At 31.4% G+C, this 12,737-nt stretch overlaps 1 protein-coding gene across 3 annotated transcripts in view; it reads left to right on the top strand.

Moving 5' to 3' along the window:
• LOC146528236 (thyrotropin-releasing hormone receptor-like) overlaps nucleotides 1–12,737 on the top strand; it is a 67,578-nt gene that overhangs the window by 29,273 nt on the left and 25,568 nt on the right. For 2 of the 3 annotated variants that reach the window (XM_085202578.1, XM_085202580.1), the window contains exon 2: nucleotides 9,829–10,365. In XM_085202578.1, the coding sequence (XP_085058704.1) occupies nucleotides 9,930–10,365 (436 nt within the window). In that variant the 5' untranslated portion in view covers nucleotides 9,829–9,929. Of the gene's footprint in view, nucleotides 1–7,026; nucleotides 7,177–9,828; nucleotides 10,366–12,737 lie in introns of those variants that run through there. The other variant, XM_085202579.1, reaches the window with a different exon arrangement.

Here is a 12,737-nt window from a genome sequence, read left to right as displayed (position 1 = left end):
TCTTATAATATGATCTTTACACGAACCCGAAAAAGACAAAAATAAAAAAGATCGACAACTGAAATTCAAACTCAAAAATAACAAATTGTGCGAAATACAATATAAATATGAATAAAAATATATTCAACAAAAAAATTGAGGAAATGGAAATCGGTCGAGATGTCTCACAAGAGACAAGTGGACAGTTGGTTATTAGTTAAGATTAGGACGCGTAATGGTGTGTGGAACAGAAATAATTAATGTCGCACAGGTTGTTTACATCTGTGGGTGTCCAGCCTAAGTCCAAGATACATATTCAAATTTGTGAAAGGTCAAATACTTGGGAGTGACGCGTGGGTTTTATGCCAACATTTGGCGAATTCGTTTTGGTGTATTAATTATTCTAGTCCGGAGTGAGTGACGCGACGGTTGTGGCTTCGATTGCCACTTGAGGAAATTAATTATTCATACATTTATTATATTTTCTAGGTGTGGTAAAGCGCGGCGTTAAGTTCAGCTACTCAATCCGCAATGTCCTGAAAACTAAGTGGGTTCCCTAGGTGGGTTCCCTTCTGCTTTGTTATATGCGGGATGCGGCGTGAAGCGCTATATGCGCGATGCAGCGTGAAGCTATATGCGGGATGCAGCGTGAAGCTATACGCAGGATGCACCGTGAAGCGTGAATCTTTTTTTAAAATTGAAATAAAGATATTTGATAAGAAAATTTATATAATAATGAGATAAAAAGAATACCATCCTCCTGTCTGTATTGTTTTAGTTTAAAAATATATACGTAGCTTAAAAAAACAAATAAACAAGCTTTTCTACACCAAGTGATACAAATGTTATCCAATATGCTCCGAACTCGAATTGTTTACAAGTAACTTCTGAAGAGTTTCAATATTGACGTCCTGGTTCCATCATCACACCAGTTCTTTGATGGCATAATATTGTACATAGTTTGATACAACTCGACCTAATAAAGACGTGTTAAGGAGGTTTCGTCTGCCTGCAGAAAAAAAGTGAAGCTATTGTATTATAGTTATTCTACTATTACAATAAAACACAAAAGGATTAAGAAATACAATTCCATAATACATATTTTATACAAACAAAGAAAATAAAACAAAATTGCCAGAATCATCCTGTCAAAGGATATGACAAGTAAATTTAATAAATTCAACAATTATCACTCACTCATTCTCTAATACGTTTCGGTGCCAAAACATCTATCAAAGTGTTATCGGCTCGTAAATGACTTGGCTGTTCGTTTTAAACTACGGTTGTCATTTATTAACGGAGAGGGTTACTGACATCTATGATTTTTCATTTTCTTCGAAAGCAGATGTCATTTATTAGGGTTCAGTACTACATAAAGAAAAAATGAAAACCTTCAATCTATTTGTTGTTCGTCTGTTTGTTTGTAAAAACGACTTATGTTATCTCAAGATCGCTTGGAGATATTAAACTGTAATTTACTACGATCAAATCTACGGTCCTATGGAACATAGAAAAAAAATCAAGCTTCTAAATCAATTGTTTTGTTATTACTGGGTAAATTTCATATATCATTTTGTATGAAAATCGCCCCATAATCAAAACTATGGTCTACTTCCCATGGAAGTACAGTTATGAAATTTAGCACGAAGTGAGAACCTACAATACAATTAAAGGAGAAAGTCTGAATTCATTAAACATTTATAGGTATTTTAAATAAAAAAGTCATTAGAAACTTATATTTCAATCACTTATGTTTGTCAACTTTATTTGCCGCGTAATCATAACGTAGGTACATTATATTTCCTGTAGACCTACAATTATGAAATTTTATTTTTATTTTAATTTTATTAATCTGATCGCTCTTATAAATCCGCTCTAGTTAAACGCATTATAGATTTTAATGAGCTTTAAGTAACAATATATTAAATGGAACAACTTAATATTTTAATTCACAAAAGTATATGAATTATATTATTAATTTAATGTTCATTTAAATAGTAAACCATTCTTTTGATGCCTATATGGCAGGAAGTGGCAAACGGAGTCGCTTACGTTTTCCCCCCGAATTCAAGGCATTGTTTGTTTGGTGGTGGAACTCAACGCCGCACTTCGTCATGTCATCATAAGAAAATTAATATATATTCACCCGAGTGGATTTTAAACCAACAACCACTGCCTTTCCAATCCGACACATTCCCACTGCGCCATGATGGCCTCAATTATACATATTATAGATTTTTTTATATTAACGTTCTAATTAGTAAGAAGAAAATTACTATTGGCATATATTATTAGTCTTGTTACTATAGCGATGGAATAAAAATCATTCATTCTCTCGAACCCCTACCACCGCGTGATGACCTTAATAATATAGAAGTTTTTTAAACAATCAAAACTAAACGTATATGTGTAATATGTATGTATATACATATATCATAGCATAAAACGCTTAAATATTTTCAACACAGCATCGCAACAAAAATATTCAGAATATTCGTACAATCAAGAAGTTTTGTGTTAATTAAATGTAATTCCTAGATACAAGTAGGTACGCCCGGAGTGAAATGTACCACCAAATGAATGAACAAATGTAACCCCGTAATAACTTTTATAATTTAACCCGCCAAATGTCGAGTGGAGTGACAAGATGACGTGACAGTGAAAAAAGTCATGTCTCCATTTAAAATTTTGGGCCATTTTTAATAGATTTTTTGTATAAGCCTTTCATTATCTGTCATATTTTATTTTAGTTAAATATAAACATTTATGGTCTTTATTTATTTCTTTGTTTTAATCAATAATCATTAGCTTCATGCTGTATTCCGCAAAGGGAACTAAGTGTTAAAAGTTAAGACGCTCCGTTCCCCACTTTCCGCTGAATTCTGGAGGCATTGCGTGTTGAGTGGCGGAACTAAATGCCGCGCTTTGTTTGTACACCAGAGCAAGAAAAGAAATGAAAAGATAAATTAAAATAAATATTACATTTCCCCGAGGGTTCATCGAACCCACAACCACTCACGCTTACAGTTACACTTTGTGCCCTTTAACATTGTTAATGAATATAAAACAATGAGATTTTGTTTGAGTAATCCTCTGTCTACAAACTCTTTGAAAAATTATAAAATAAAGGTAAATACATAAATCTTGAAATCATAGAAATTAATTCGAACAAGACTTTTAGAATTGTTTCTTCGGATCATAAATATAAGACAAATTTCTGATTATATGTAGCCAGTCGTGGCGCAGAGGCACGCAACAGGTCGTGTGTTCGATTTCGATGAAATGAAATATTTAATATTTTCTTTTTCTCGCTCTGGTAACTTCCGATTCCCAAAATGTTTGAGGAGTCCTGACTAAAATGAAGAAGTGAGAGATTGAAATAAAAAATGTCTAATTATCCACATCATAATTAAAAATTTATCTTTTGATGTGTTTAAAAACACTCTCTTCCGTTGTTGAAGGACTGACAGACAACGCACAGACGAAACTACTGGTCTCAGAAAGTTGAAATAAGGCAAAAATGAATAAATATTTTTTTAGGGACCACTAAAAAAGTAATTCTTTTCTTTTATAAATAGAGACTTTCATTAGTAATTGTTTCAAAAGAATAATGAAATATCAACTGTTTACAGCTCGACATTTCATTTACCATCGCTACTAACTTAACATTATTTTATTTTCATAAGAAATGAGTAATTTTAACCTGAATCCAAAACTAAATAGTAACGGAATGGAATCGTAATATTGATTTCGTCTAAGAGCTTGTTAACAGTCGCGCTAAGTGAGTTACTGTGTAGGCGCCGTACACTCACGGACATTATTAGGTGAACGATATTTATTTATTTTTTATTTAACTAGAAAAATTCAAAATATACGATTTATATTTTTTATATTTTTTATTTATTTGGTAAAAAGAGATAGCTTTAATTTCATTTATCCTTTCATGTAGCAGTCTGGATAGTGGAATAAGGTGAAAAAAATATAAAATAAAATAACAACGTATTACATTTGAATTATTGTATGTGTTCAAATTGAATTTGAACCCAAAATAATATTGTGCAATCATCTGTCTTCCTATTTTGCTGCTAAAAAAAATATCTAAATAATATTTGGTTAATCAACTCTAAATAATAATTTATTAATTACATTCAATATAAACAATATAAAACGTGCAATAAAAACAATCTTTATTTTCCTTATAACAGAACAATCTAATACAATTTTTCAAACATTTCAAAAGTCAAACATTTTAATAATAGAACCTATTTTCTATTAATTAAATAAAAGAAATCTATTTGAACTTACCACTAAGTCATAGCGACTAACACAATGCCTATTGATAAGCCACTGTTATGATAGATATAAAAATAATATTTACTCCGCCAATAAACAAGGAGCAGCAATATAACAAATTTTACGGTTATTCCCCATCAAAAGTAAACATTTGTATAATGTTACTGGACGCCTACAAATAACATTGATTAAATAACATTTTTTTTGTTTCAAAGTGTAGTAAATAAATTAACGAGATTTTATTCTGTATCTTAAATGATATAACTTTTTTGACGACCTATTTGTATTTTTGGGTTTATTATTTTTAAAAGGACAAATTACTTTTCTTTTTCTTTTCTATATACGTTTTTCAAAACATAATAAAGCATAAATAGAAGTGATTTCTTACAAATATACTAATATAAAATACCTAAATATGAACCCACATCTCTTGGAAATCGCTCAGATGCTCTAATCACTATTCACAAAATATAATCGATCAGAAACAAAAAAATAAGACAAGAATCAAGAGAAAATCTTAAAACTAATACAAAACAATTATATTTGTACACCAGATGTTAAGTGAGAAATATCAAAAGCGTGCCACAAAATGTAACCTAATTACAGCACATCGGACCATTCCGAGTGAAATCACGAGTTCTTAATTAAATTTCTATCTAATCTGGATTCTTTCAAACACTATGCATTTGTTTTATTTCATTCGTTTTCTATTCGTGTTTTTTCTAATTATGAGATATTTTTAACAAAAACTAAGCATTTCTTCAAGTTTATTTTTTACTTTCGTACTATTTTTTGCGTACTATTTTTCGTACTATATTTTTCGTACTTTTATTTCTTGGCGGCTTTCTTTGAGATATATTTAGTAAAGAGCCTCATTTTAAAATATTCTTATATTAAAATAATAACAGTGGGTATCGAAATGCTCATATTTAAATTAAAACTTACTCAGTTAATGCTACAATAAGGATGGGATCCAGTTTAGAATTTTTGATATCTATTGTCTTTTAAAAATATTAATAATAATGAATGTTATGAAAAAAGGAAAAACTATAAATTCGTCAGCTTTTCTGCAATATTAGATATACACCATTGCAATATTTATTAGTGAAATTAAGGCCATGTTTAGCGAAATTGTAAATTGCATAGTAAATATTTTAGTAATATCAATAAAGCTGCTGATCATATGCCACTGTCTTTTACAGGATCTTACGGTGTAAACATAAATAACCTAGTACCTACAGATGTATAACACTTGATTTACACTTGCTATATCTATTGAGATACTGCTTATTGGATAGTGGAATTCTACTTCGCCCTTTATCTAATCTGACAACACTACAACAAAATCATTTAAAAAAACACATATTTTTTTATTTTTTTGTACGTATGAGATGCCATTGCCTCTTGCCTTTAGACTTTCATTTTTTTTACTTGTCCGATAGATTATAACCTAGAGGAGGTTCATTAAAAAATATATATTAGAAATAAGTAAATTTTTACAATAATATTACAAAATTAGTGTATTCTTTTGTTACAAAATGCAATAAAAAGTATAATAAATTAAAAAACTGAACTACTCCTGCTTCTGTGTCGTATAACATACTCCGACGTTTTCAATTATAAACTAAACACATCACATCTAAATCTATTTTAAATGAAAGGTAAAGTGGGACAGTGAACTTTGAGGGAGCCTTTGAATGAATGAATCTAGATTAGATTTTAAATTAATTAAGAATGAGCATCCCAAGGGGTGGATTAAAACTGCCATTATGGCAACGTTTTATAAAACGTCTGTAAGTCTATTGGCATACGGGTTACCCTTTTGTTTTCGAAGTGAAAAAGCGTGTGACCGTAAACGCGACAGGTTGTGGGTTTGATTCCTCGAGGAAATGTAATGTTAAATTTTCATTTGTTTGCTCTGGTGTCGAGGCAAAGCTCGGCGTTGAGATCCGCCACTCAACACACAATACCTCCAGAATTTTAGACTACATCCTTTCAGTTTTTAGAATATAACACTTATCTGTATTTATCGACAACAGCTTTAACAACAATCGCCACTTGGTAAATTAAAAAAAACATGTTATAAAAATAGCCTAATATCCAATTAAAATGGCCGGCAGTGTAAAAATTTTCATGTTTATTTCACATTTACTCTGCTATGAGACTTCTGTCAACAGTTATTCTGAATGTAATTAAGAGAGCCTTGAACCCGCATTCTCGATTATATTAAATTAATATTGCAATTTAGATTTTATTATTGAATTATTTGAATGAATGTTTGTTAGTTATTGTAGCTTATAGATAAGTTTAGTAGTTAAAAGTTTCCTCTTAGATTATAATCAGTTCTTTAATTTATTGAATTCATGGAAAATAAGAGACATGAAGGTTCTCGTGGTGCAATAGGTTAGTCGTAAAGGCGTTGGTAGCAGATTCGATCCCAACTCAGAACCATGAGTTATTTTTATTTCTTCGAATTTGTAAGATTAAAGTGCAGCGTTGAGTTTCGCAGCTCAACACGCCTTTACTCAAATTCGTGCGGAAAACGAATAATGACTTCATATGAGATTCCCTCGCCTATTTACTCCCTTGGCTATATGCGGGATATAGCGTGAAACTGAAAATAAAATATATATTTATCTCGGAAAATCTGGCTTTGAACCACTCGGGGTGTGTTTCTATATATAAAAATATTTTCTATTACTATTAACTCCTAATAAGAATAATCAAAAGCTTAAAGTTATTATTTTTATAGGTCTACTAAAAATACATCGCTGTCAACAATCAACTAAGTAAATAGGGAAACAGTAAACAAAAGTGTATCACACTCGCTTCGTCACTTCGGCTATGTAATAAATTGATTTTATTATTTTCCCTAGCCGCAGCAGGGATGCGGCCCTTCAGTAGGTCAGTAATGTCAGCAAAACAACACTTAATATCTGGTTGTCTTGCTGTATTTACTTTTATCACTTTAATTACACTTTTCTCCGATTTTCAGAATGATTTAAGGATTTATAATAAGCATAATTTTTAATCATATTAAGGTGCTAAACCAAATTAATAATTACTCATATGCCAGATATTTTTACCGAAATGAAATTGAGAGGAACAGTCAATGATCACTTTATTTCTTTCCTATAAGGCAAGAAAAGTGTAAAATTGTGATTAAAAACTTGATAAAATACTTCGGCGTTGAATTGCCTGCAATGCCTCCAGAATTCGACGGAAAGTGAAGAACAAAAGTTGTTAAAAGGGAATAGAGTGCAGTAGATCACACATTAGGTTCCCAGGTTCCATAGGCTAACCTTGCTTTATGCGGGATACAGCGTGAAGCCATGAAGAAATTACTAGATTCAATGGAAAAAAAATCTAAGACTTTACTTCTTCAATTATCAAATACAAATTATTCAATATTTCCTAACTACCATTCGCTTCGTACTATCTGTACAACACATCATAAACACGCACATAATATTATCGAAGGGCACAATAGTTACATCTGCCTAAATTCATATGGAGACTTACAAAATGACCCACTTTCATGAATACTTACTACTTCGATGTGTAAATAAAATGACAAAAACACATATTATATAGATATATATTTATTTATTTACTTACACTTTAATATACATCATTATTAAAATAAAACAATTAATTGTATGACTATTGTTTTTATTCACCTGAGGGTATCTAAACATGTCTCTATTAAACAAGTGGCTACGAAGGCTTCGTATTCACTTTACCAAACTGAGACAAGTCTGTCCATAAGTGATGGCCGTTGTTTGAATATAACGTAACCCACTTAAATATTTCATTGTCGTGGGTGGGAATCGAACTCACAACCCGTCGCGGTTACTATCGCACTGTTGTATCTCCGCGCCAAGGAAGCGCACGCGCCTCGAAAGTTATTATTAAAACACAATAATCTCTATAAAAATGTTTTAAGTGCTTATTTTCTAAAAACCACCATGTGATCTTAAATACAATAACAACTTCAAGGGCTTTAAGGGCAAAACATCTCTACAATAAAAAATGCCTAAAGCGATACAGTAAAGATGATTAATAAAATTTACAACCTAAAAACAATATTACATTAAATAGAAACATTTATAAAAAGAAAGTTGTTCTTAAACAGATAAAGTACAAACATTAATTTGAGTTACCGATAGGTTTTGCTGTGATACCTTTAAGGCTCCATTCACACTGTAGAGCCGCTATCGATTCGTATTTTTTTGTATATGAAAAGCAATAAGAATATTGATATCAATATCAATACATATCAGCACGATGATATCATCGTGTTGATATGTAGATAGAAGTAAATGAAAGGAGATATCGGATTTTCAATAAATTAAAATGATTATGTAAAAAGGTTAGATGATAATTTATAATAGCTTAAAAAATTAAAAACGTTCTGTTTTCAACAGAACATTTTAATAAAATGAATATAATTTAGTAGGCAGTCCATGATTCCATATGCCGTTTTCCAATTCCAGCTTGATGATTTAAAAAGAAGAATAATTAAGAACAGACAGACACAGTGCTCTTTGCGTCTATAGTCAGATCTCAATTTAAATTGCAAAATTATATTATATTTCACATATGTAAACTAACAAAGGACAGAAGAGCGATCAGAACCTTAACAATAACGAAAATCACGAGATTGATGTCGTAATTGTCCGAGACAGTCCCTACAGTGTGCATAGAACCTTAAGAATAAGTCAGCCAACCACTATAAATCACTGAGGTATTGCCTTAGAGTGGATAGATTTTGCAAATATTGACAAAATTTATAAAACTTTGTAAGGCGACGGTCAATCCGACATGTTTATGTTATGGTACGAGCGTCGCGTCGTGTCGACGATCTGGGGGGAAAGATTGGTGATCCTCTTACAGTATTTATTATAGATACAGGCAGCTCTTGTGATCAATTGATTCTGAATATTCGTTTCAATTTTACGTGTAAAAGATTTTTTTTATATGTGTGGAGGTTTCTATTTTAGGTACCTACATTTAAAATTTTATTCGTTTATATTTAATATCTAGAAATTTACTTATTTTTGATGATTATTGTCTATAAATAGGTATACTGTGGCAGTCAGAAAGATTTTTTAAAATGGTTCAAATAATTAACATTTTTATGTAACTTTTACATAATTTTTATACATTTCGTTTAATGGTTATATTCATTCTAGAATGTTCAACCATGACAAAGTCGAAGCAATGCAAAAATCCATTGACAAGATAGTCTTATGATAATGTAAGAGGTCGGATTGTAAGAGTACACATACGAGAAAATAATTATTAATTCATTCAATTTAAATGTAATATCAACTATCAAAGGTTGCCCAAATACAGCTTAAAATAAAATAAATAATTAATTTTACTTTTAATTATAATTAAAATATAAGATTAACATAAAAACAACAAAAGCTCTATAATAATATACCAAACAAAGTATATTCGAGAAAAAAAACGTTTACACAAATCCAATTATTCTACGTCCAAAGCACTCACATCGGAACGAAGTGGACTAATTGCCTAACATTGTTTCAGGTCACGAAGCGGAATTTTGGCGTCAACAAGCGAAAAATCGGAAGGAAAACCCGAAAGAAAAAATGTGAAGATCACATGTCAACCAAATTCTTCGAACGCACATGATTTCGATCGCCAATTTCACACACACAACCCACTTGCCCATCAATTATAATACAAATACATACAAAAATGCTACAACAAATCGCGAGCCAGAGGATTTCCTTGAAAAATTCGACTTCAATAATGATACTTTTAATACATCGATGTCTAACTCAACGTTTGAAATGTCGAACAATTACACGGAGTATGCCGAAATACCATATTACATAAAGGCGACCTCAATGACTTTTTGTATAGTTATAATGTGCTTAGGTGTGATCGGCAACGTGATGGTGCCGATAGTTATTTTGAAGACTAAAGACATGAGGAATTCTACTAATATTTTCCTTGTGAACTTGAGTATAGCTGATCTTATGGTGTTACTGGTGTGTACGCCGACTGTGCTGGTCGAGGTCAACTCTAAGCCTGAGACCTGGGTGCTTGGGAAGGAATTATGTGAGTATATTTATTAAATACGAACTTATTTTCGATATAATATATGGACAAGAAAGTAAAATTATTGCATTCTGGCTTCTCTGTTTATCAGAAAGATATTATGTATGGTAGTATTGTATATGGTAGTATTGTCATCTAGATCGAAATGATACTAAAACTGCCTAGTTTTAGTATCATTTCTAGATGAATATGGATAACTCAGTCTTTCTGTAAATGAATCCTTTTAATCAGAAGAAAATTACGGGTGAATTGTTGACATAAAAATAAAATAAAGAAATAAAAAACCTCTATTTTGAAATATGCAGGTCTATAAAACACCAGATTAGAGGCTCTAAAATAATTTATAAAAGTTTTGAAGGACAAAAGTACGTGCGGGTTATTGACGTATTATGCACTCATTTTCATTTTAATTTATGACGGAGATCGAGAATATTTTACTTATTGACAATTTATATTCAATTTCTTAGTTATTTTTATATACCTTATACATATAATTTGTATATATGTCTATTTATTTTTAATTTTTTAACTTTCGCCGCATCTTACATATAGAAGGGATGGCAGAGGGAACCTAATACTAAGACACTCCGTTCCTAAATTTCCGTTGAATTCTCGAGGCATTACGCCAAAATTCTACTGCGCCTTGTAACCTTAACGAGGAAATGAAAATATAAAATATTTCATTCCTCCGAGTGGAAATCGAACCTACAATCGTATTAGCAATCATACATTTCTGCTACTGCGCCACGATGGCGTACATAATTATGTCTATATATTTCTAATAATTCACAAGCCTTTGGTTTACGTGAGTTGAGTGTTAATTAATATATTTGTTGGGAGCATCTTTTATTTACAAGTTATATTTATGTGTTGTTTCTGCGTGTAGAATATTTATTGGCAAATGAATTTTCGTATGTTTGTTTCGTAAGTTAACAATAAAAAAATTATAAGATCTCAAGTTGATCGATCGATCGATCGTTCATTTTAGAAAAGTAAGCATTTTGGCGAGTCTGGCTTAGTACTAATTACAAATAAACATCTAAATACTGGGAAATCTGGGAATCTTATGTTAAGACATAAGTTCTCACACTTCCGTTCTCGACTTGCTGCCAAATTATCGTTACATTCCGTGTTGAGTGGCGCAACTCAACGCCGCCCTATTACCTCGTTACCAGAGTGGAAATCAAACTTAAAACTGTTGCGATTGCAGTCGCGCGCTTGTACCCCTGCGCCACGACGGCCTCAAAATTTAAAACCCATTATAAAATAAAATACTCATAAGGCCTTAAATATAATGATTTCAAAAGTATGCAATTCCAATAAAACGATTCCTTGAAGAAAACAATTTGATACGAAACGACTTTACTCCCAATTAAGAACTGTAACGATTGTTGTTCGTTTGTCGCACTCGTATACGTAAATGAGAATTCGATTACTACACTCGATTACTTTGTCGAAGGGCACATTGGTAAAAGTGTGGAGTTCTGTATGTTTTGTTTATTTTTTTTAGTTACTCATTTTAGAATTTAATTCAGGTTCAACACCTGTGTATATTATTTTTGTAAACAAAATAGGTAAGGTAAAAAGTTCGTCGTTTACGTTAACGTCTTGGTTGTGGATTCGATCTCCACCCAGAGGAATCATAACTTATTTTTCTTTTTTCTCCGCTCTGCTAGGACCAAGTGAGAGAATAGAAGGGAAATAGGAACGAAGTAAGTGTGGCGGAGGGGCACAAGCGTGCGACTGTAAACGGGACAGTTTTTGTTAGTCGGGCTCCAGTCAAGGAAATGAAAAGGAAAAAAAATCATTAAATAATTGCTCGCAACCTTGCTTACGTGGAATTCAAGACGTAAAATGGAAAATCCTTCCCTGAAGAAACATCGAGAAATCATCTTTTAGCTCTCCTCCATACTCTCTAACCAACGTACTGACATAAAAACCAAACCCACTACTCACCTGTCCAAAGGACCCTAAAACCTAACCAAATTGAATTACACGATAAAACTCCATCTTTAGTAATCTAAAGAATTAAGAGCTATTCTTAAAAATGCATTCGAAAATATACATCTCATACATTTTTACAGTGTCCAAACAAGGGGGCCATGAAACCGGCGTAAAAATATTTATATCTTAAGCTTCATATAAAACCATATATTATTTTTTTATTAAAATCATTAAGATCACGCTGATCCTTGTCCGGATACAAAATGGATACGTAAGTAGTATTAAAACGTTTAAAACAACATAAAGTAAAAGTTTAAAGAATTCTTTCTCTAATTAAGCCGTTTAGTACGAATTTAATGCCTAATTATTAAACTCGAGTCATTTCATTGTATTATAATAACGTATGGTAATAATAAAGGGATATTTTA

Source organism: Heliconius melpomene, chromosome 19, assembly GCF_056956725.1.
Source record: "Heliconius melpomene rosina isolate 202511_hmr_F chromosome 19, ASM5695672v1, whole genome shotgun sequence".
NCBI lineage: Eukaryota > Metazoa > Arthropoda > Insecta > Lepidoptera > Nymphalidae > Heliconius > Heliconius melpomene.
This window is presented reverse-complemented; position numbering and strand designations above follow the sequence as displayed.